The sequence below is a fragment of the Nilaparvata lugens genome, chromosome 5, assembly GCF_014356525.2.
Source record: "Nilaparvata lugens isolate BPH chromosome 5, ASM1435652v1, whole genome shotgun sequence".
NCBI classification, from domain to species: domain Eukaryota; kingdom Metazoa; phylum Arthropoda; class Insecta; order Hemiptera; family Delphacidae; genus Nilaparvata; species Nilaparvata lugens.
Genome location: NC_052508.1, coordinates 39,959,941 through 39,985,648, shown reverse-complemented (window position 1 = coordinate 39,985,648; position 25,708 = coordinate 39,959,941). Strand labels below are relative to the sequence as shown.

The 25,708-nt window shown below is 32.2% G+C and overlaps 2 protein-coding genes across 5 annotated transcripts in view; one reads left to right on the top strand and one right to left on the bottom strand.

Annotated features, from left to right (window-relative positions):
- Positions 1 to 1,315: 1,315 nt before the first annotated feature.
- LOC111055198 (cytoplasmic dynein 2 light intermediate chain 1) overlaps positions 1,316 to 25,708 on the bottom strand; it is a 73,100-nt gene continuing 48,707 nt past the window's right edge. The window contains exons 4-12 of the mRNA XM_039429482.1: positions 18,884 to 18,995; positions 18,091 to 18,192; positions 16,719 to 16,970; positions 16,086 to 16,154; positions 15,090 to 15,247; positions 13,154 to 13,421; positions 11,749 to 11,913; positions 3,839 to 3,934; positions 1,316 to 1,868 (exon numbers count right to left, since the gene is read on the bottom strand). Of these exons, the coding sequence (XP_039285416.1) occupies positions 1,806 to 1,868; positions 3,839 to 3,934; positions 11,749 to 11,913; positions 13,154 to 13,421; positions 15,090 to 15,247; positions 16,086 to 16,154; positions 16,719 to 16,970; positions 18,091 to 18,192; positions 18,884 to 18,995 (1,285 nt within the window). The 3' untranslated portion in view covers positions 1,316 to 1,805. The remainder of the gene's footprint in view (positions 1,869 to 3,838; positions 3,935 to 11,748; positions 11,914 to 13,153; positions 13,422 to 15,089; positions 15,248 to 16,085; positions 16,155 to 16,718; positions 16,971 to 18,090; positions 18,193 to 18,883; positions 18,996 to 25,708) is intronic.
- LOC111056051 (protein numb) overlaps positions 21,866 to 25,708 on the top strand; it is a 232,212-nt gene continuing 228,369 nt past the window's right edge. For all 4 annotated transcript variants that reach the window (XM_039428346.1, XM_039428344.1, XM_039428345.1 and 1 more), the window contains exon 1: positions 21,866 to 22,020. The gene's annotated coding sequence lies outside the window, so the exon portion shown is untranslated. The remainder of the gene's footprint in view (positions 22,021 to 25,708) is intronic.

Sequence of the window (25,708 nt, the reverse complement as noted above, 5' to 3'; positions counted from 1 at the left end):
TTCAACCTTACAAATATTATAAATACAGTATTATTCCGATTCTTATCTCTGATTGATTGGGAACAAATGCATTCTCATTCTTCAGGTACTGCACTATCATTAGTTATTGAATGAACTCCCGCCTATTGGCACAATTTCATCCAGCAGGAATTCACAGGAAATAAAAACTAATAGTTCGAAGTGGAATCACTAGAAGTTTAAGCATGAAGATTTTGAAATCATAATGGACCAATTTCCAATTATGTGAAGACTGAATAGTTGATGTCTCTAGAAAATAAAAATGATGAATGAATGAATTGTCATCCTGTTCTGACCTACCCTAAAAGTTTCAAGTCTATAGCTAGTTGGAAAGAGGTCAAAAGTGCATTGCAAAATGTAAGTTACAGACAGGGAAGAAAGTGAGGAAAGTAAGTTGATAGAAACGTTGTAGTTTACTGGGGAGAACAAAGAAGGAGCGCAAAAGTTCTGTCAATCTGTCAGAATGGTAAATCAGTGAGGTACGAAGGAGCGCACTGAAATGACTCGCGCCTTCTTCGTTCCTCAATGATTCTTGTTTGACAAGGGTTCAAAATTCAGGCTGAGTATTATAGCTAGAAACGTAAGTCTCCACATTTACTTGTAATTTATATTAATTGAACGAGCGTTAGCAAAGTTCTCACTTTTGACTTACTGAAGGCATTTTCTGTCTGTTTGTATGTTTGACGATAACTTTAGAGAGAATGGATCAATCAGCTTCGAATTTTGAACAATAGAATATATTTATTCATTTACTCATTTATTAATTTTTTCATTTATTTACTTTATGCATAAATTTTCTACCTACTGTTAAGGCAAGCAAAGCAAGCCTGCCGGTTAGTTCCGAATAAACTATACTTGTACAGAAGTCAAATTCCTTTCAGTTTTTTTTTCGAATTGCACATGTACATTGTACATTGCAGTATTGCACATCAATAACTTAAAAACAATACTGTGGAAATGCTTGAAAGTTGCAATAATTTCAACAACATAGGAGTCCAAATTACTTCTATGTTGTTGGAATTATTGCAGCTTTCAAGCAGCATAGAAGTAGTTCAGAAGAATCGTACTCCAGACAAAAAATAAATTAACACTTGAAGGCACAAAAATATAATTAACAGTTAACAAAAATCGAAGTTCACTTGAACTCATATCAATAAATTCGGCTTAAATCTAATCACTTCAACACACCTAGAGAACGCTAACATAAACCTACAATATTAATATTTTCCAATATTCACCATTCGGTCCTCAACACGTTAATTTTTGTTGAAGGGGTTTATTGAAGAAAACCAGAAAATAAGTAGTAGCATGTATATTTATATATATTATCATAATTTCATGAAAGCAGGTAGAGAACAGGTAGAAAAAGTCGCAGCAACTATGAAGGAACAAAGAAGGAGCGCACTGAAATGACGCGCGCCTTCTTCGTACTCTCACGAAAATTAGTTATGACCAACCTTCAGCCAGTTAGGATGCACTCCTTCTTCGTACATTCAATTTACTGCATCGACTTTATAATATGTCAATATCCAAATATACTCACTGAACACTTCAAAACTATTATAGTAATTTATTCTCAACATAGAATTACAGCCCAATCAATGGTCAAACAAATATGGAACACACCATGCAAGACATAAATAAAATGTATTACCGGCAATTCTCTTTACTATTTCAATACTGTATTTATTATAAATGTTTCTGTAAAGGGCATTTCAACATTCGAAATAGACTTGCACTTATTCTTATTTGAAAATAGATGATTTAAACTTGGAATGTCTCTCCCCTCAATACACTGTTGCTTTCATCTTTTGTCTTCTTTCGAGCTCTTGACAATATCTTTCTAGCTCCTGCAAGAAGTAAAAACGATTACATTTCTATCTCCGATTTATGATTCAATAACAACCAATAAGTTGTAAATGGAATTTGATTATATTATTCTTTCACTAATATAGTTTATAATATTGTTTTGTATTGATGTAAGGAAAATTGCATGACTTGTCATTTCAGTTTGCTTGTTAAAAGGCATTATGTTGTTGAGTGCCTCATTCCTCATCATTCACAGTCCATTATATAAATTAATTCATCAATATATTGTTCTCATAAACATATTTGCAAACACATATACAATCAACTATAATCTAGCAAAATAAGTTTTTTTCGCAGAGATGGGCTGTATATTTTAAAAGATGGATGAGCTATGAACTTCAATATTTAGAATGACGTGGTAAAGAACAAGAGATTACTTAAGATTCAAAAATCACACCATCTCAATTAATAATAAAGATGGAATCAGCTCTTTCATGGAATTGCATCATAATGGACATCGTAACTGAATAGATTAATTTGAATTGATTTAAAGTAATTCACAGGAGTTTCTGTAAAGCCTACTATAGAATGTTTATTCTTTACAATACCCGTTTCCCCTTTAACAACTCCTCTTATATGTTTATATACCTAGCTCTCAGCTCGCAGGTGAACTAATCAACTAAGATGATTGATTGCCGATCAATAATGCATCACTATTTCAATTCAATTCAATAATTCTTTATTGTCATATACAGTGCACAAGAATACATAGATATATGCTTTTAGTATAAAGGAATAAATATCAATTCACAAAGATGTATTGCATTATTGACCTAAAATATTATTGCTAAGCCATAAAAAGTTTGCAAGTCTTGAAAAAAAATTAACAAAACTTGCAATTCTGTTATTCAAAATTCCGAGCCATCGGTCGACGACTGCATCGCAAACATGCCCACTATACTGTATATTATTCAATAACAAACAACCACGACACAGCCACCAACCGATGGCCCAAAACAACTAGCCCATTAGCCTGTACGAAATATAACTTGCACCAACACAACAATAGTCCCACATGAGTCTTAGACTTGTGTGTGGGACGAGTATCATTATACTGTGATATTTTGTGACTAAAATAGTTGAGTAGAAGTTTAGAGAAATAAATAAATATAACCTTTACAGATTTAGAAAGAAGAGCAAAGAACAAACGGCAATACGAGATAAGAAGAAAAGGATTTATGTAGGGCTATGGGTTAGTTGAGGAATTAGTGAGCTAATTAGGATTCCATACTAGAGCTTTTATTTCATTTTAATTTTTTTTTCAATGTTTTTATTATTATTGTAAACTACCTGTATAAGGGTTCGAGCAAATTCTCTGAGTTATTGGCACCAGTTGCACGCAGCCAATCGTCGATGATTCTTTTGTAAGCAAGCAAACCTACCGTGGGCTCTATTATTTTTCTGGATGGTGCTTTCCTCAATAAAATGTTGGAGACGTAGAATGGGTTAGTGCGATTTATTGATTTGACAATTCTGGGGACCTGTAGCCCCACATTTGCAGAGCTTCTAGTATTGTAGTTATGTGCTACCTCAGTTACCATAAAATCCCTGTTTTTGTACGTGAATACAAGTACATTCTTCATATATATCTGCCTGACAGTCAATAATTGAGAATATTCAAAGAGTGCCTCGGTGGGATATTGTCTCTCCAGTTTCAAGCCGGCCTTGATTATAAGCTTCTGTATTACATATAAAGGTTCCAGTGCAGTTCTAACTGCTCCTCCCCATGCAATAACACCATAACTTAAGATCGACTGAACATGAGCAAAATAAACTGTCTTAATTTCCTGTTTGTTCAGGATGAAAAATATAAATCATTTTTCTAAGCTTACGTTGCAAACTAATTATGTGATTCTCATATCTAAGGTTAGAATCTATTATAACTCCTAGATAGTTGTAATAGATAGTTGATTTACCGTTCAAGTAATTTGAATAGATGCTGGATACTCACCTCATCTTTTTGAATCCTGAGAGCATCTATCAATGGTTCTCGAAAATTGGGATCCTGAGCAGGATCTTCTGAGCTGGCTGTTGATTTAACAGTCTCCTGAAATATTATTCCAAACACTCAGAAAAGGAACGCTTCTATGATGTTTATATAGCCTATATTATAATAACATTAATTTCAAATACTTTAGGTACTTTATTCCATCACTGATGATTGAATTTCAAAATAAATAATATTTAAAAATCTATTATAATATATGTATTATAAAAGCGAAATAGCACTGATTCGTTCACTCACTCACTGATTAATAATCAACAAAACTAACAAACTACTGGACCAAATACGGTCAAATTTGACAGTATGTTCAGTTGGCCCTCTAGAGGCGCACTAAGAATGGATTTGAAGAAAATTCCAATATCTGCGTTTTTTAAGCTTTTTCAAGAATTAATTAATCAAGAACGAATGTTCAAATTCTGTACACACGCTCAAATTAGGGGTAAAAATTTTGTTTCGGGGAGGTTTTGAAATGACGTCGACGATACGCTCAAAATCACGCTTGACAATGTGACAACGAAGGCAATACAGGCTCAGCATAATTAATGGCAGTGCTGAATTAGATAGTTTTTTTTATCAAGTTTTTCATTGAGTTTTTTGTATGCATTTTTGTACATTTCTCAAGTAAATTCATGCTTGGATATAAATGCTTTGTAAGAACTCTAAGGGCCGGTTTCCGAGCTCGGGATTTAGCTAAGTCCTAGACTTTAAAAAGCTGGAGTCAGAAAATTGGGGTTCAAAACGGGGCTTAGTCTCAGTCATTGTCATAGTCACGTTTGAATTAAATTTCGAAAAACTAGAAAATTGAACACAAAATAAAATAAAGAGAAAATAGGGTAAAGTTTCAGCTACTTTGAATTATTTAGGTATGTCTAATTTCGTCAAGGAAAAACGTTTCCAATAATTATAGAAATGAAAATGAAATGAAATGAAATAAAAACTACGACTACTGTTATAAAAGTTGCGACTACGCCCCGTTTTGGAAAGCCAATTTTTTGACTCCAGCTGTTTAAAGTCTAGGACTTGGCTAAATCCCGAGCTCGGAAACCGGCCCGAAATCATTATTCCAGTCTTAATTTTCAAAGAACTAGACTGAAATACAATCATTCTCATAATATCTCAACCAAGTCTATAATTGAGATATAATTGAATAGTTATCCATTCTGATAAAAATAGAGACTTTTAAAATGCTACGCTACATACCGGTACATTAACTCAAATAAACCAGTGATTGCATCGAGCCTGAAACTCTTTTAGAATAATTTTGACGGAAGGAAGCAAGCTCAAATAAAAAATGCAGGCGAGTGAAGCGAGCCTGCCGATTCTATCTCTGGATGATCCAGCTGGGAATCCAGGGAGCCGAGCCCCCTGGCTAGATGGATAAGGCCGGTGATTAATATAGTTTGAGTATCGTGTTTGTATATTTTCAAACCACAGAAGGGAGTGCCTCATAAATGCGAGATTTCAATTTGTCCAGTGTCCAAGTAGGTTTAAAAGGTGAAAGGGGATGTACGAGAAGATAGGTGCAGGCTTTTAGATGGCAACATGTTAATATTATTTGAGATGTGTTGATAATTTTGGATAATGAACACAAAAATACACCAGCGGGCAAGGTTTTATCCTTTTGCTGGTATTGCCAAGTTATTCTGAAATAAAAATATTTAGGCTATATAATTTTGGTATTATCTATTTCTTTATTTTATATTCATTTTTAACATTATTGCTCATTATTTTATTATTAAATGTAATTTTCTTTGTTTTATTATTTGTGAAAATTGATTTTCTCATGGCAAATAAAGTCAATTAAAAAAAGTTTGAGTTCTTGCACATTTGAGATATCACACTCAGAAATGACACCCCACAAAACTTTTTAAAATTACAATACCTTTAATCTTTCAATAGGGGTATTTACAATGTTGTTTTAGCCAGCTAAAGTGCTATTTGATAACTTTCAACTAGTTATCTAAACAAAAATGATATCATCATGAGGGGAGCAATAACTCCACAGAACGATTGGCTCTAACTTTGAGATTCTTGGCATTAGGCGATTCATTTGTTGGTTTCCAATATCTATTCAGAATCTCAAAAAAGAAAAATTCTACAATAATTCCAGAAGTTTTGATGACCTAATCAAAGCACTTAACACTGTCTCACAAAATTGACAGTCTTCTTTAAGGAAATTAGCCATAAATTGAATCAAATACTAAATTGCTGCCCATTTTAAACTAACTATGCTCATACACAATCATGACAAAACAAGATTCTCCAAAAGATTAGCTTCAAGATTTACCTTCAAGGGAATACTAGTTCAAAGTTTGTATAAATCTCTCTATAGATAGCCTAGCTATCTAAAACGTATAATATCATATTGAAGATTACAATTTTAATTAACAACTCTGATTGATAACATGAAACAAACACAAGATGATTCGATAGCCACAGTAAAATAATATTTGAGCTATACTTTCTTGTAGGAACCCTGTAGAGAAGCTTTTTTCACTTAAATTATGCAGTTCTAAATTTGTTAATCATGATACGAATTATATACTCCATGCATGTTTCTATTTAAATATTTGACAATCCACATATCCTACAATTTACAATTAGTTATTGGATCACAATTTGATTTGTCATTCATTAACCTAATTCATTGGAATTAGGTTATGACGCCTTCAATGTTTACGTTTTGCCTCACCCGTATGGCAAAATCGCGTCCACACGTACATTCAATGCTCGCCCGAGGCGCCTTTGAGCACGCCAAAATACCGACAGGGTTCCGGTTCGCCCACATGCCTCAGCGAACAGTGTCCACACGTGCGAATGCAAGCCCATACACGTATGCTCACCCGAGGCAAACGTACGTGTGTACACCGTTATAGTGGTACGTAAGAAAAAAAATTAACAGACGATATAGCAGATAGCGCAGGCACAGAATATATAGAATGGAAACTGTCAATCAAACGCCTATCCAACCAATGCTTTTTACATGGCGCAAATACTAGACATGTCACGTGACCTTAGGAAGTTCCAATCCTGGTCTTCTGATTGGCTCGCGGCAGTGAATGAAATCAATTGATCTGGATCAGTAAAGTGATCCGAACCTCCCATCAATACTATAATCACAGAGAAGAGGACAGAGAACTCATCTAATGTTGCGCTCAATGGGTGACCAGCAGTGTGGATCTCTTCTCTGTGACTATAATTGCAATGCGGAACTTCCTAACAAGATGGCGGATATTTGCGCCAGGGTACTAGCCGAGTTTCCATACTGTCTGTATACTGTGGCGCAGGTTTGAGTCCGCTAAGCAGGTTTTAGTCCGCTCTTTTAAAACGGCAGCCATATGTTTATAATCTTACTTTTTCAAACTAACTTCAAGTTACACAAATTATCCGCTTGGATCGCTACTGCAGTTAGCTAATAGCAGATGGTTTTAGATGGGGCGTTCACAATCCAGAGTTATCAAAGGTCAGATAACAGCTTTTGCTGATGACACTGCCCTGGCATATTCAAACACATTAGATCATCTTCAGTTGGATATGCAACATGATCTCAATAAATTGGCATTATGGTTCACCTGCAATAAGCTCTCAATGAATGTTCAGAAAACCAATTACATTTTGTTCAGTCTTATGGGCAGTCTAAGTTTTGCGGAGCCCATTCAACTGCATATGTGCATTTGTAATTCTGATCATTGTAATTGCCCAATTGTTAAAGGTGAGAATACAGTCAAATATTTGGGTGTTTTCCTTGACCAAAATGTGTCATGGAAAGCCCACATCTCATACTTGAAAAGGTCATTGCATTTCTACCTGAGAACTATGTACCAATTGAAGGGTCTTTGTAATCTTAAAGCTTTAAAAGATGTCTACCATTCATTTGCTCACTCTGGAATTAGTTTATTATGGTTTAAGCTGTTGGGGTGGCACCTACTATTCAATTATGAGTCCTATAATCAAACTCCAAAAATCACTCATAAGGATTGTAGCAGGAGTGGGTCGCCACGATCATACATTCCCCCTTTCCTGTAGACTTGGTATCCTCCTTATAAGACATTTGTATGTGCATAAAGTCTTGTCAATTTTCTATTTAGTGAGCGGGAATGATGGCGTAACTATTGATTATTGTGATTCAGTTACTGGCCCTTATCGTACGAGGCAGGCTGATGGGTTGTTTGTCCGGGGTGTCAGGCCAAACAGCACTTTATTTGGTGAATCATGAAATTTATCTGACAATGAATATTTTCATTCACATCTAAATACGGAATTCCTATGTGCTTAGTCATGCAGCATTCATTATTCCCAAAACATATTCTTCTCAATCAATTGGTAGTAATATCTAACAGTAAAGTGTTGAATTAAAAATAAATAGATAGGATAAATTAGTGTTTCAAAGATTAGTTCAATGTTTTCATAGTTGTTGATTGTCAATAGATGGTCCAGGAAATATGTGATGTACGATGAATCATCACCAGGAATTACATATTCTTTCCATCTTCCATTTTAGGATTCTCAGGATGAAAATAAGCTAAGCTAAATTCAAAAAAATTGTGAATTATTCTGACATTCTTCAGTAATAATAAATGCAATATGAACAACTCTCTTCCATGAGGTGAATAATTTTTTCTAACATTTTCCGGTTACTCAATGATAGGGGAGTGATAATTATTTGTATAGGTCTTCTAAGGAACCATTATCTACAGCTGGTACCAATCAACTACACTTCAACTCCAAACTACCGTTGTAATACCAGTAGCCTACACAATTTATCATAGGGTGACGTGTTTATTACAGCTGGTAACTTTAGATGCTAAATCATATTATCTCAATATGATCTTGAATCATGATCATCTTTCCGTTCTTTGGTAGCCGCTAGGCCGACAATTTCGAAAACATAGGCCTGTAAAGTGGATTAATAAATAATCATTATTAGCCACCCTATCAAAATTTCTGGTCAGAAACCATCCCCAATATTCACACAACATATTCCCAAAGTTTCATGCCGTTATGTTAAGTATTTTTCAAATCATAGGAAACAAACACACAAACAGACATTCATTTTTTTATATATATAGAAGATAGAAGATTTCATTCGGCTCAAACTAAAGCCTCTCTAAATGGAGGTAGAATGATAAGGTTGACAACTTTCAGTTCTGTTGTTTTAACATTTTTTTTAAATCACTTTCAAAAAGTTCATGTAGTACCTACTATTGTGTTTGAGACACTTCTGGCGATATCATAGTTTCACAACTATTCTGTTCCACACTCCTATCTCTTGCAGTTGTTAACCATATCTATAATAAAATAAAGAGTTGGCTTATACACGTATGGGATAGGAAAATTATGTTTGACGCATCACCACGTCTGAACTACTGAACTAATTAACTTGAGATTTTGCTTATATACTAGATTCTTAATTAACCAAGGATGGTTTTAGGCCTATTTTAAGTTCTTTAAAATTTCATTACGTCAAGTTTTCAGATTATCAAGTTTGAAAATAGATCCTTGCGAAGCACGGGTTCCTGCTAGTATGTTTATAATCTTACTTTTTCAAACTAACTTCAAGTTACACAAATTATCCGCTTGGATCGCTACTGCAGTTAGCTAATAGCAGATGGTTTTAGATGGGGCGTTCACAATCCAGAGTTATCAAAGGTCAGATAACAGCTTTTGCTGATGACACTGCCCTGGCATATTCAAACACATTAGATCATCTTCAGTTGGATATGCAACATGATCTCAATAAATTGACATTATGGTTCACCTGCAATAAGCTCTCAATGAATGTTCAGAAAACCAATTACATTTTGTTCAGTCTTATGGGAAGTCTAAGTTTTGCGGAGCCCATTCAACTGCATACGTGCATTTGTAATTCTGATCATTGTAATTGCCCAATTGTTAAAGGTGAGAATACAGTCAAATATTTGGGTGTTTTCCTTGACCAAAATGTGTCATGGAAAGTCCACATCTCATACTTGAAAAGGTCATTGCATTTCTACCTGAGAACTATGTACCAATTAAAGGGTCTTTGTAATCTTAAAGCTTTAAAAGATGTCTACCATTCATTTGCTCACTCTAGAATTAATTTATTATGGTTTAAGCTGTTAGGGTGGCACCTACTATTCAATTATGAGTCCTATAATCAAACTCCAAAAATCACTCATAAGGATTGTAGCAGGAGTGGGTCGCCACGATCATACATTCCCCCTTTCCTGTAGACTTGGTATCCTCCCCATAAGACATTTGTATGTGCATAAAGTCTTGTCAATTTTCTATTTAGTGAGCGGGAATGATGGCGTAACTATTGATTATTGTGATTCAGTTACTGGCCCTTATCGTACGAGGCAGGCTGATGGGTTGTTTGTCCGGGGTGTCAGGCCAAACAGCACTTTATTTAAAAAAACCTTTCTTTTTCTAGCACCAAAATTTTTCAATCAGTTACCTTCCTCAATGAAAACCCTTTTCAACTGCCACAATAAAATAATAAAAATGAAATTGCATCTGAAAAAATGGCTTCTTTCAATTAGCACAGAAGGATTGGAAGCCATGTACTCTGTCACTGCCTAATGTATCTAACTTTCGTGCACATTGTATGTACAGAACACTGTCCTCTTGCAAAACAAAATTATATAATATACACATGGACTATTACAAAAATGATGTACATAATATCACGCTCATACGATAATTATATCTAATGATTTCCATATAAATCTTTCTAAACCATTACTATGGAGACATATATATGTGTATGTATTTAGTTTCTATTTTTCATAGAACTAACAGTTTAATTCAACGCTTGTTTTGTCCGGTGCTCCTGTATGCGGACGTGACCTTTCTCTTAAGGTCATTTGCATACAGTAATGACTTATTTCTGCATGTTGTATATGTATTATAATCTTTGTAACTTGTGAATCTCTATCTTGAGTTGCTGTCCACTGTTATTTTATTGTATCTCTAGTAGAGTAGTCTTTTTGATGTATTTTTCGTTCGCAGTGTAGCTCTAGTAGAGTAAGCCATTAGCTGTATTGTTTTTTTTTTGCTTCTTTGTTTTTTTTTTCTCATTGTATTTCTATAGTGGAGCAGAATGATAATACTGCATGCTTAGTTTTCTATTACTCTTAATTTTCACATGTTTTGTATTTTTTTCACGCATAAATAAAGTCAAATTTATTATTATTATTATCAAATATCACTTTAGCTGGCTGAAACAACATTGTGAATACCCCTGCTATCTCTTCTGTTAATTTTTTCCAACGTACCACTATAGCATTGAGTTAACACAGACTTAGCAAATAGCTGGAGATAGCGAATAGCTCGACTTGGCCAGCTAACTCCAACATTGTGAATACCCCTCATGTATGAAAAGCTACCGTTCCAACAATATCAGTTTATGATAAACAAAATTTCATAGTATAATGCTAGCCAGATGATTTTCGTTTTGTAATATTGAATCTTGGGTTTTTATAGAAATTGCATTAACATTTATATGGATGAATTTGGCCTATTTTACTTACACAATAAACAATAAAAGGCACTATTGCACTCCAATACAGACTAGTGTAATAATTTATTTAATCATTTCATTCAATGACAAAAATACATAGTGGAGGTAAACACAGAGCCCCTACTATCTCTAACACAATTTAGAAAGATAATTATGTAGATCCAAATTTTCAGGTTTTGTCCAAATTTCTTGTTATTTCAGCACTAATAAATTAATGAAAAATTTTAAATTTTGAAGGTTTGATAGTAAAACCTGGAATACAAATCAATTCCAAACAAAGTTTCATATAAAAATATAAATGAATTTGAAAATTCAGAGCTGGTTGAATATGGAATGTTCAACTGCACGTAGGTACCTGATGAAAATGTGTTGTGAAGATGTGTTTATATTTGTCCATAGTCCAAGACTTGTTGTTTGAACCCAATCCTTCAATACTTTCAAGAATATCAGAGCCAGCTGGAATCAACAAGGGTTTGCCGAAGTCCTGTAAAACTGTTTTTCTAAGAAAATGAGAAATCAATCAGAGAATAAAAATGACAAAATTGAAAATTTTGAGAAAAAAATAACTCTTGAACTCAATACAGAAGAAGACAAAAATAATTCATAATAAGACGCAATTGGAAAACAAAATTATATAATATACACATGGACTATTACAAAAATGATGTACATAATATCACGCTCATACGATAATTATATCTAATGATTTCCATTTAAATCTAAACTATTACTATGGAGACATATATATGTGTAGGTATATATATATGTATATGTATTTAGTTTCTATTTTTCATAGAACTAACAGTTTAATTCAACGCTTGTTTTGTCCGGTGCTCCTGTATGCGGACGTGACCTTTCTCTTAAGGTCATTTGCATACAGTAATGACTTATTTCTGCATGTTGTATATGTATTATAATCTTTGTAACTTGTGAATCTCTATCTTGAGTTGCTGTCCACTGTTATTTTATTGTATCTCTAGTAGAGTAGTCTTTTTGATGTATTTTTCGTTCGCAGTGTAGCTCTAGTAGAGTAAGCCATTAGCTGTATTGTTTTTTTTTTTGCTTCTTTGTTTTTTTTTTCTCATTGTATTTCTATAGTGGAGCAGAATGATAATACTGCATGCTTAGTTTTCTATTACTCTTAATTTTCACATGTTTTGTATTTTTTTCACGCATAAATAAAGTCAAATTTATTATTATTATTATCAAATAGCACTTTAGCTGGCTGAAACAACATTGTGAATACCCCTGCTATCTCTTCTGTTAATTTTTTCCAACGTACCACTATAGCATTGAGTTAACACAGACTTAGCAAATAGCTGGAGATAGCGAATAGCTCGTCTTGGCCAGCTAACTCCAACATTGTGAATACCCCTCATGTATGAAAAGCTACCGTTCCAACGATATCAGTTTATGATAAACAAAATTTCATAGTATAATGCTAGCCAGATGATTTTCGTTTTGTAATATTGAATCTTGGGTTTTTATAGAAATTGCATTAACATTTATATGGATGAATTTGGCCTATTTTACTTACACAATAAACAATAAAAGGCACTATTGCACTCCAATACAGACTAGTGTAATAATTTATTTAATCATTTCATTCAATGACAAAAATACATAGTGGAGGTAAACACAGAGCCCCTACTATCTCTAACACAATTTAGAAAGATAATTATGTAGATCCAAATTTTCAGGTTTTGTCCAAATTTCTTGTTATTTCAGCACTAATAAATTAATGAAAAATTTTAAATTTTGAAGGTTTGATAGTAAAACCTGTGAATACAAATCAATTCCAAACAAAGTTTCATATAAAAATATAAATGAATTTGAAAATTCAGAGCTGGTTGAATATGGAATGTTCTACTGCACGTAGGTACCTGATGAAAATGTGTTGTGAAGATGTGTTTATATTTGTCCATAGTCCAAGACTTGTTGTTTGAACCCAATCCTTCAATACTTTCAAGAATATCAGAGCCAGCTGGAATCAACAAGGGTTTGCCGAAGTCCTGTAAAACTGTTTTTCTAAGAAAATGAGAAATCAATCAGAGAATAAAAATGACAAAATTGAAAATTTTGAGAAAAAAATAACTCTTGAACTCAATACAGAAGAAGACAAAAATAATTCATAATAAGACGCAATTGGAAAACAAAAATAAGTACCACTAGGCCTACGTTTCATTGAAGTAGCTAATAAATTGGAAAAGGTTCTCAAATTGTTATTATTTGAACAGTTTGAACTGATATATTATTGAAGCATACTCGTTCTCAAGAGGATAGAGGAAGTTTGCAATATTGATGCTTTTCATGGATCGAAAAAGATAAAATAAGAGCTTTCAAAATAAAGCAACTGAATGAAGATGTTCCAAGATTACTCCTCATAATAATGTAGGCCTAGACGCATACAGTTGGCTACATAGTACATATACGCAGAAAGCTTACCCTACATGTAAAGTAGTAACATTCTCCCCCAATGTCAAATATTATTATTGTTCAGTGTATTTATTGTAAGTTATTCAAAATAATATACGGTACCGTAATAAATTTCGTTTGAACTCGTAAAGTATACCGTATGTTTATGTAATAGAAAAAAGGACTTGCCTTTATACATACAACATGCAATGCACTTTTTACATTCTAATGACATCATATTGGATCAAAAACAGAAATATTAATAATTGAAGCTTGAGGTATTTATTTATTTATTTAAATATACTGTATGGAGACAGCAGATAGAACCCCATTTTGCCTACTTCACACAGTACAATAATTTCCAACATAATACAATGTTCAATGAATAAAAGGTGAAAATTATGAAAAAAGTAATATACAGCCAGTTATGAAAATTATGAAAATGAAATAAGATGAAAAATAGAAGATATTTTATATAGAGTTTTATACAGAAGAATAAAAATACAGTGACTGAATTTAATATAAAAAAATTATTGAGAGGATACAGACTTCTGGCAATGCTAGTTTTCAATACTGTAAGTAATACCCCAGTTTTAAATCAAAGTTGAAAATGTTATTTGTATTTTATAGTCATGACTCATGAGAAGATTTTGAAAAATAAAAATAGACTCGACTATAAAAATAAAAAATAAAAATAGACTCGACAATAAAATTTGCAATAAATAAATCAAGCTACTTCTGCAGAATAATAAAGTCTTCTTCACTAGTACAGTAGAACCTCTAGGTATAATTCGAAGTTGACGGGATCAAGCGTTTACTGCGAATTATGGATGTATGAATATGAATACCATCCCTATGAATTATATATAGATTTGGGTACGAACTATCGAAGCTATGGTGGAGGAGGAGGAGACAAGTATTATGAATGGTGATGAAAAAATTCGAATTATAAAATGCTCAATATTAATTAGCAATCACAAATATAACGGATTAAAATGGAAAATAATAAGAAAATAAGTAGTTATAAACTTTGAATTTGAAATTTTCAAAAAATATTTGAAAATTTAAAATTGAAAATGTTTATTATCGAAAGATTTTTGAATATTCATTATTCAATTCAATTTCAAATTTTCTATCGCATGGTATTCATTTCTGGTAGACCAGCGCACAACTATGAATAATTGAAGAGGATTACGAACTATAGAACTCCGAGCCGAGTTATCGAGGTTCTGCAGTAAGTTATATGTAATATTATTAGTTTATTTAAAAAATTAGACTTACATTGATGGTGTACCAAAACCAAAATGATTGAGTATTTCACGACTTCTCTTGACTAATCCGGAATCTTTTGCACTGTAGAAAAACAGAGTTGCATTGTAGAAATGCGCGACATATCGCAAACATCGGCAAACTATCTTCTTTTTCTCTGGCTCATAATCCTAGAAATACAGCAGATAATGTAAAGGATGCAATGATGCAGCATGATTCTAGTCAAAGTATGAATCATATTCAAAGCTTGTTCAAGTTCAAAGCATTAACACCAGCTATTCATTACTGAATTACTGTCAGTAAGTATTCATTCCTATCAAATTCATGAATTGATGATCTTTAGAGTGGTACTAAAGTCACTAAACATTAGTTTGAGGGATGATGAAATTTGCCTCTCGTTGTGGTACATTTTGAACCCCTCGCCTGTATATTTGGCGAAATTACTAATTTTTATAAATATCATATTTTCATACAAATTGAGAATCAACTCAGTAAAATGTATTAAGTATTGAGTATACAGCTACTGTAATTTGAAACAGGATCTCTTTACATATGCACGGTCTTCACATATTCATCAAATAATATTATTCAGTCGTGAAAAAATCTATAGAAATCCCAGTCCACATTCCTGCAGGATGAAATGTTCAAAATGTAATAACCATTCTAATTATATACTGACAATAAAATAACTCCAAGTTTAATCATAATCAAACTAACAGTGCACACAGAATAATAATTTTCATATTATTCAGTCCATTTAAAACCGAAATAATTTAATTGATTAATTTGATAGATTTCTAATAGTGGGCCTCTAATGATGTGATGTGATAAAAATAATAATTAGGGGTATCTATTTTTAGTAGTTATTCGTTATTGTTAGTAGTTGTTGCCAAGTTTTAGTACTTAAAACATTGGGTTAATCGCATTATATTGCAGATTTTCAGAATGTTTATTTTGCTATGGAATGTGTGTCTCATTGCATATGTTAAAAAAAGAAGAATTATTCACCTGAAATTGGTCATACTTTCCACCAATGATCACTAATGGAACTGGAAAAGGATCCATTCTCAATCTATCCTGAGAAAAAATCAACAAAACGATTCATCAACATTGGCTTGAGATAATATTGTTCAAGTTTAAAAGTCAGTAAATATTTATTCTAATAACTAAGTGTCACCAACAATTTTGTATCCTAAAAAATACATTGAATTATCATGCATATACAATGTTTCAATCCACTCTCTGTATTAAATTATACATAAATAATTAGATTTATTGGTTGAATGGGTGCCCTAATTGTGTTGAGCTCGAGATGGTATACTGATAAAACCTCTGAAGATTTCACACAAGAGTAAGGTATTTTTCATTTAAAAAGAATACATTCTTATTATATCCTGAATTCCAGATCACCTTGATATTGTTAAAGCAATTAATGAGAATGAGTCACTAGAGCATATTTCTCTCATCTATGAATCTCAACGTATCAACAGATAATATCATATTCAACTCCATTCAAACAACACAACTTTTTATCATTAATTGGTGGAATATTGTATCATAAGCAAAGATACACACATCATTCTCGTAAATTTATCAAATTGAGTTCTATTTACTGGATGCTTTCAAGTTTCTCTTACTAACTGGATGTTCGTGAGGAACCCGGTTCTTAGCTCTCTCAATCAACATCTTCGGATCCTTTTGCTTTTTCAAAATTGTTGTTTTCAAAGACGTCAACAGGATTTCCATTGTGGCCCAGAGGCTTTCCAAGGCAGATAAGTCAAGCATCATGATTGCTGTCATGTTATCCACATCGTCCAATGGCCCAGAATTCAACAACAGACTAGTGAAGAGCGTACCGCCGCCCAATTCCCACATATGACAAACATCCTTCACCTGGAAAGTATTATTTTTTATTATATTATTGTAATCAATTGAGAAGATCACATCGGATTTATGTGTATAATATCAGGTATCATACGGTAGATGTGAATGAAGGAGTATTAGCTCGAATCAAAAAAGAGTAAGTTAGACTCATTAATGTTGCTTTTATACTCTACGTTATATTATTGGAGCTATCTAACAATGATAATACAGTAATTGTTTACTGTAGCCTAATGGCTCATTATTGAAAAAAGAATAAAGAATTAGGTTGCTGGTGCAAACAGATCAACAAGGCATATAGATTATGGTTCCTAATTGATAAACAATTTTATGAAATTAATTCAAAAAGCTGCACATTTCTGAATTACATTTTTTTTTAATATGGTAGCTCAATATTTTCAATTTTTTTAGTGAAATATTCCTATTTGAAACAGTTTTGAATCAATTTGATATTTCTGGTTTGCATATTCTTAAAATAAAATTTCCACACACAAGACTTACCGAATCGATGTGACTGTATATATATATATTCGAATGAGGTAGGATACTTCAAAACTCAAAGAACCACTAAGAACACACTTCACTCTAGACAATTCAATTAAACACTTTAAATTTACTAAAATATCGGAGTAAACTAAACAAGCTTTTCACAGGGCAGCTCAGTGCTACCAACCCCAACAAATTTTCTCGTACTTCTCCAGTTATTTGAAATATAGGCAATTTGGGAATGATTTAAATATTCAAACTGAACAAACTTTCTGGATTGTTTAGCATGCTATTTTTCAATTTAAATTGGCAGTAATATACTTTTGTTTATCAAGTTCACAATCCACATTGACTCTGTAATTAATATATTGATTGTATATTCTATTCTATTCTCAAAATAAAATTAATGACCATTTTATGAATTGAAATTATTCTATCTGCTTACTTGAAGAATATATATATTAACATTCAGAAAAGGGCGAGTTTTGGATAGTTCCATTCACAATGTTATGGGTTTTTTGAAATTAATAAAGATTTAACCAGTTGTTCAATCTCCAAATTTATGTGTTTTCCCCATCTATATAGTTATTGTATTATTAACTTAATATTAACAAATTATAAGTCACGAATACTACTTGACACTTACCAGGCTTTTTCCAGCCTTCCTTCCAAAGCAATATTCCAATGCCAGGGTTGGTTTTTCTGCTTCATTTCTATCCAAAAACTTGTTTATCAAGCTTGTTTTACCCTTGAATAGAAACAAATTAATGTGAATCTGGTTATCTATTGAATACGTATCTATTATAATTATTGTTCAAAAGATCCAAATTTTTCAATAAAAGTGGAAATTAAAAAACTAAATCATAAAATAATGTAGGTCGAATATTTAATAGTAATGGAACTATTTGCAAAGTATTCTTGATTGGAAATAAAGTATAGAAAATGAAGTATAAAGTAGGTTATAAACTGTTAATCACCTTAAAATGGAATGTGTTCAATGTTCATTATATTAAGTACAAACACTGATCACCTTTTGCATAGACTTCGATCCTTCAAGAAGGCCGACTTCCTGTTAAGTTGCTTCTATATGCTATATATAATACATTTTTTCAAGATTTAAAAAGGTAACTTACATTTATTTCTTATTGAATTCTTAGTTCATCATTTTAAATAGATTTTCTAAACTTTTAATCTAGGCTTACTTTATGAGATTTAAACTTGGGCTTTTCAACTTGTATATGTTACCATAGAAAATAATCAGTCATGGATTTATTTATATTGATATATATATAATATATAGCTTACTTTAAGTTCAATATTGCAATTACACTATCAATCCGGTAGCGTTATTCACTACTGATTCTTTGTGGAGCTTAAGGTGAGTTCATGTAGATCCAATATGTCAGTATCATACTGCATTATCGATGTTGTATACTCACACTGCCTTTACTCCCAATAATTAATAGAGTCCTCCCATTTGAGTGATTGTCATTTGGTTGTAATTGTCGTTGTTTATTTATTTTTACAGCAATATCTCTCAAACTTGTAGCTCTGAAATTGAAATGTAAACGTTGAATGACTGAAAGTTCCATACTTTGAAAAAGTGTACTTCAATCTCTTATTATATGAAATTTTATCAATTTTTTCATTTCTTATCAGATGTCATTTATAATTTTTTGTTTAGTATTATATACTATATCTTGTAAATTGTTATATTTTGCATTTCTAAATCTAAAAGAATAAGACAATGGCCAATATTACTGCACAAAAACAACAGAATGATCGATTAATATTAAGAATATAATAATGCAGTAAAGATAGTTTGTTGTGGGCTATTTGGAATTAAATTTAAAAATCTACTTTGAGAAAATATTCAAGAGCTGAAAATTTTGTGAAGTGAACAACTACAAGACTTAAGGCTGTGCAAAGGCTAAAAATGAACTTTCTACTGTGATATTTTCCAAAGTTTTTCGATTTGTATATCATCAAGCTATCAAAATGAAAAAGTTTTCTCAAGAAAACATTTTTCTCCGATCATTACTTTTTGAGATATGAGCGCCTAAAGTTTAAATTTTTGGGACAGTATATTTCAAGTTAGGTAAGAGATGAATCAATGAAATTTAGAGGATAGATTCTTCATAGTATTGTTGATCTAGTAAAACAAAACTTTTCTGAAAATATCAATTTTTGAGAAAGTTATTCAATTTACTAAAAATTACCTAAATTAACTTTTTTTGAGTCATTTTTGGTAAATTAAATATTTTTCTCAAAAATTTATATTTAATATTTTTGTTTTACTAGATCAACAATACCACGAAGAATCTATATCCTCTAAATCTCATGGATTTATCTCTTACCGAACTTGAAGTGTTCTGTCCCAAAAATTTAAACTTTAAGCGCTCATATCTCAAAAAGTAATGATCGAAAAAAAATGTTCTCCTAAGAAAACTTTTTAATATTGATAGCCTCATGATATACAAATCAAAAAACTTTGAAAAATATCACCAGAAGAAAGTCCATTTTTAGCCTTTGCACAGCCTTAACCTATTTTGGACTATGTGTAAATTTACATGATAGTGTTTAATACATATTTAAATTTTGTAGAGGAATAGCACAAGGTTACCTCATTTTTTCCTCTCCCATTCATTTTCATGATGTACTTTTTGTATGAATCAATAAAGAATATAAATAAATGAAGGTTGAAAAGAGTATTATTTTTATAGTAATACTGTAATAAAATTTAAATGATGTAACTAGAATCATTGCATTCAAAAAATGAATATCTAAACCAAATGAATAAGACATAAATTAGCCTAGATTATCTTCTCGAAATCTCATTTGAAACGCGTAACAAGGGCGTGTTAATGTATTTACAGTATTCAGTAAATTTTGCCCAAGTAGTCGCTCACAATTAACAAAATAATATCAATACAAAAATAAATTATGAAGCACCAGTATAGGCCTACCTATATTAAGGTTGTCCACGTTATAATGACAGTGGAGAGAGACAGGAACAGGAGAACAGCGTTGCTGATTCTCTGCCTTGTAATTGCCATTTATAGAGGATATAGCTGATACAGTACCGGTATATTGAAAATAAGCTCGAAATGCGAGAAAATAAGATTATTCATTTGGAAACAGATTCATCCACTATGAAGAGATAGCAGACTTCGAGTGTCTGCAGCGCTATTGTCCTGTCACCAGCTGTCTCAGATCTTGAATAGTAGATTTGATATGCGCGGGAACACTAGCGCCACACCAGATTTTTTAACATTTTTATCAACTGATGTTAATTACTAAAGTCAATAACATCATGTTGAGTTGCGTTTACACCGGAGTTGATAACATATGAGTTGTCAATAAAAAGTTGATAATAAAAAGTTGTCAACTTGACTGAATCGACAAAAAATTCTCTTGAAAAAAGTTAATATCTCGTGTTTTCAACAGAAAATTCCTTGTTATTAACAAGATTTATGTTATCCATCTAGAGTCGGTAAAGATCAAAGGAAATGTGTTATGTTAATAACAAGAGCCTCTTTTATCGCATTAACTTTTGTTAATAACAGGTTACTATCTTCCCCGCAACCCCCTCGCCCAGCATCCCTACCCTACAACTACAGTTGTTCCCTAAGCTGCAGACAAAACACGTGACATAGTTGTTAACTTTTGTTGATAACAAAACTAGCAGCCAAAAGAAAATGTTATTAACTTATTTTGAAAACTTTTGTTTTAAACTCTGGTGTAAACCATAGCCTACTATAGATACCTAGCTTTTATCTAAAGTACGGTAAGCCATGTGTAAACGCATTATAATTTATTTACATTAGATCAGATGAAGATCATTATGTTGATGATCACACACATGTTTCAATTTAAAGTATTTTGAATACAATTTTTTGCTCTTTATTCCGGCTGTTATATCATATGAATACTCTCGTTAAATGAAATCATTTGTGGAAGTCAATTATATTGATAACAAGATCTTGTTAATAACAAGGAATTTTCTGTTAGAAACATGAGTTATTAACTTTTGTCAAGAGAAATTTTTGACGATTCAGTCAAGTTAATAACTTTTTTTATTAACTCGTGTTATTAACTCCGGTGTAAACGCAGCTTATGTAATAATAAACTCTTCATACTTGTTCAGTACTTCCGGTATTATATTTTATTCGTCAAGAAAATAATATATTTTTCAATGATTGAATTACAAATTTTATTGGTATTGGTATTGGTATAATTATGTATTGAGATTAGATATTTTATTACGGTAATTAATTATATTTCTGCATTGTTAAAAAATGATTTGGCAATGTTGCAGAACTAGAAAAAGATAGCGTCATCTGTTTGGCAAATTATATATAAGGATAATAACATCAATTATTTTAATCAAATACTGCCATTAAAACGTAGTAGAGCTTATTATATCACAGTGATTTTTGTAATGAATTCAAGTGAATTGTGTCTCACGTTGCCTTTATTTCACGCAACTAGTGATCAATTTATGTTCTATTCAACATTCAGGATGCAGTCATTCATCTCTTATCTGTCAAAACACTGAGCATCTTCTACAAATAAGGTTAGTTGAGACAGGTGTACCATGCATGCTACCTGCTTCATCAGACACTTCTTATCAATGTGGTATCTATAAGTTTCTCACTATTGGATCTATTTAAAAATGCACGTTCTGTGTATTAATTGAGTTATTCAAGCCTGATTATTGAACATAGCTTGTAACTTACCCCCAACCCATAGGTAGCCTAAAGGTAAATTCCCAAGTGACCTCAAAAACAAGATAATAATTAAATGATACCTACTAGCAATAGAAATGTGACCTATATTTTTCAAATCATTGTAACATAAAAATACCATGAGGATTATATTTGACAACTTTTTTAACCTTTACTATATATCTAACTGTTTAAACATCTATCTAGAGAAAATATATGACCCTTTATTCTGTATAGATACTGTATAACGTAAATAGGTAAACTATCTAGGCCTACTTACTCTTTTTAGAACTCTTCATTCATCAACCCAAAAATTTTCTTCACTCAAATAAAAGATTACCGTATTAATTATTCCTAGAATAAAGTTATAATGGTTGTACTCTTATTATCTATCTTGGAATGTAGTCAACTGTAGGCTATGTAGTTGATAACATCAAAACTTTATCTTTTGACATAAACTAGGCTGAATATTATTTTTCTTGGTAAGCGATAAATCAAATCAAATCACTTTTATTGTCAGAAACACTTTCACATGTTAAAACAATCGTCAAACAAACATTTTACACCAATCAATATGTCTAAAGTCATAAAACACTTTTAATTAGGCTATAGGTAAGTATTGAAGGCGTGCTACTTAACAAATATTGTATTATGGCTATACTAAGAATTCCTCAACTGAATAGAGGCATTTTTGTAAAAGAATAGATTTGATAGATCTTTCAAATTCTTTGATTTCTAGATGCCTAGTCTCTAGAGGAAGTTTATTGAACAATTTTATAGAAGTAAATTGCCAGTATAACGGTGTGAATATACTCTCACGTCCTCCCTGTGTCTAGTAGAATAATTATGTATATCACTATTTATAACACATTTGCCCACATTCTTCCTCATGTAAATCAAACACACAGACATATAGTGATGGAAGAGTCAACACACCTAATCCTTGAAAGAGAGGTTTACAACTTGCAAGCTGTGGTGCATGGCAAATAATTCTAAGAGCTTTTTTTGTGATTTAAAAAGTGTAACAGCCGTAGAGCAATTTCCCCATAGCTGGACACCATAAGCTAAGTGACTATATATGTGCGCATAATAGACACTCATTAAGACATCATGACATCATGTTCGACAATATAGCTTAGTCTACGCAAAAGAAATATCCCTTTACTGAGCTTACCAGATGTATTATCTATGTAACATTTCCAGTTCAAGTTTGTGTCCAGTATAAGACCTAAGAATTTCAGAGAACCCAGGCAAGTAAACCTCATATTGAAACTAAATTGGAGGTCACTGGTTTTTAACGAGTTGAGACTCAGATTATTGGAAGCACACCAGTCTTCAATAGTCAATGTGCTTCTCTCAAGCACTGCATTAATGTGCTGTTCATCAGTACCACCGACTTTCAAGCCCAGATCATCGGCAAAAAGGAAAGAACAATTGTTTTTGCAGAAACTACCTATTGTATTTGGCAAATCATTGATGTAGCTTATGAACAACAGCGGCCCAAGTATGGAACCTTGCGGTACACCATACCTGACCACTTTGCCACTTGAGAACTCACCATTCCTAAACCCAAATTGCATTCTGTCACCAAGGTAGGAAAGAATAAGATCTGCCGCTTTTTCAATGCCATAATGTAGGAGTTTATTACATAGAATTTCATGCTCAACTGAATCAAAAGCTCTTAGATTAACTTTACTTTGTTGCTCCAAGTTCTTGATAACTCCCTCTACAAGGTTCAAAACATTATCACTTGTACTTAAATTATTCCTAAAGCCATACTGGTCTTTTGACAATATCTTATTGTTTTCGAAATAAGCGACTAGTTCGAAATAAGCTCATGAAGGAGAATTTCAAAAACTTTAGACAATATCTCCACTATGCAAATGGGTCTATAATTTTCTATTTTTGTCTTGTCACCTTTTTTATGAACTGGTATCATTTTTACTTCCTTAAGCTCATCTGGGAATATTCCTAACTCCTATGCACATATTGAAAATGTGTAATATAGAACTTTCGCTATATTTCGAGCAGCAATCTTTAAAATAACAGAGTTCAGTCCATTTATATCCAAACATTTGCTGTTACTTAATTTTTCTATGGTCTCAAGTACCTGCTTGACCTTGAAGCGCCTGAAACTAAACTTAGATTCGGATTTAGACATCTGTTGAACGTAATAGTAATAGTTGAAATCAAATCTACTCTTAGGAATTTCTTTACTTTGTTTGTCTATCTTATCTATGAAAAATTTTCCACTTTTTGTGTAGTTGAGAAGTTGATATTATGGTAATTATTCATATTGAGTGAAAAAGACTAAGAAATTGTAAAAAAAACACAGATTTATTGATAATTAGAAAGACCGGTTTCGGTTATTACACCATTGTCAATCTCTGATAAACGAGAGATCTCTGTTTATCAGAGATTGACAATGATATAATAACCGAAACCGGTCTTTCTAATTATCAATAAATCAGTGGTTTTTTGACAATTTCTTAGTCTTTTTCATTCAATATGAAAAAATTGTTAATATCGTTAACTGGTAGCTCACAAGATTTTTTGGATGAAGAACTATTCCTGCAAGTTACAGTAAGTTAGGCTACATAAAAATTTCAAATATAAGTAGGCCTACAGTAACCTGTTTTCAACTTTGATTTATTTCTCACTAATAATAGCCCATATAATAATAATAAGTAAGAAATAAAATATAGTTGAAAACAGGGTACTTTGAGTTTTTATTTTTATGCTAGACTAAATGCTCATTGTAACTAAAATCCTTAACGTCAGTTTCCTCAATTTGTTTATTTATTGCGGAGGATGATGCCCACATGAGCTTTAGGCTTGTACGTGGGTAATTAGACTGATGCTGATGAGAGATGAGTGGACCTGCAGCTTAAGGTGGGTTTCGAACTACCAGGATCCAATTTTTAAACTTATAAATGTGTAAATAGATGGTCACCCTACGAAGGAAGTAGCAGGCGCATGGAACTCAACTTATCTTATCGATAGCTTATCAGCGCGACCACAATACCAAATCGCTCCCATCGTTTGCACAATAATATTGTAATACTATACTGATGCTGTTAAGATCATAGGCCTACTGTGTTTATTTACCAACAAAATTTGTAGAGTTATTTTATATTTCTGGATAACTTAAGTCAGAGTAAGAAGATGATCAATACGAATTTACACTCAATTAATAATTCTATTTGAATAAATATTATGAATTTTTATTTCCTGAAAAGGAAAGTGAACCCACCATTACTTGCGGTAAGCCGGAAAACTGCAAATGTTTTTTTATTCAGACACTAGCAGGGTACCCGTGCTTCGCTACGGGAATTAAATGATCAGATTATTTTAGTGAAATATCTATAACCTGAATTCTACCAAAGCCGTTATAATCGTTTTTGAGATCTACCATACAAACAAAAATTGCTTGCTGAATAGAACTTGAATAATAAATTAATATAGTCTCGTCACTGTCGTAGAATTTTGTATCCGAAAAGGTGCTCTCCCTGGATGAAAATGTTATTATTTATAGGA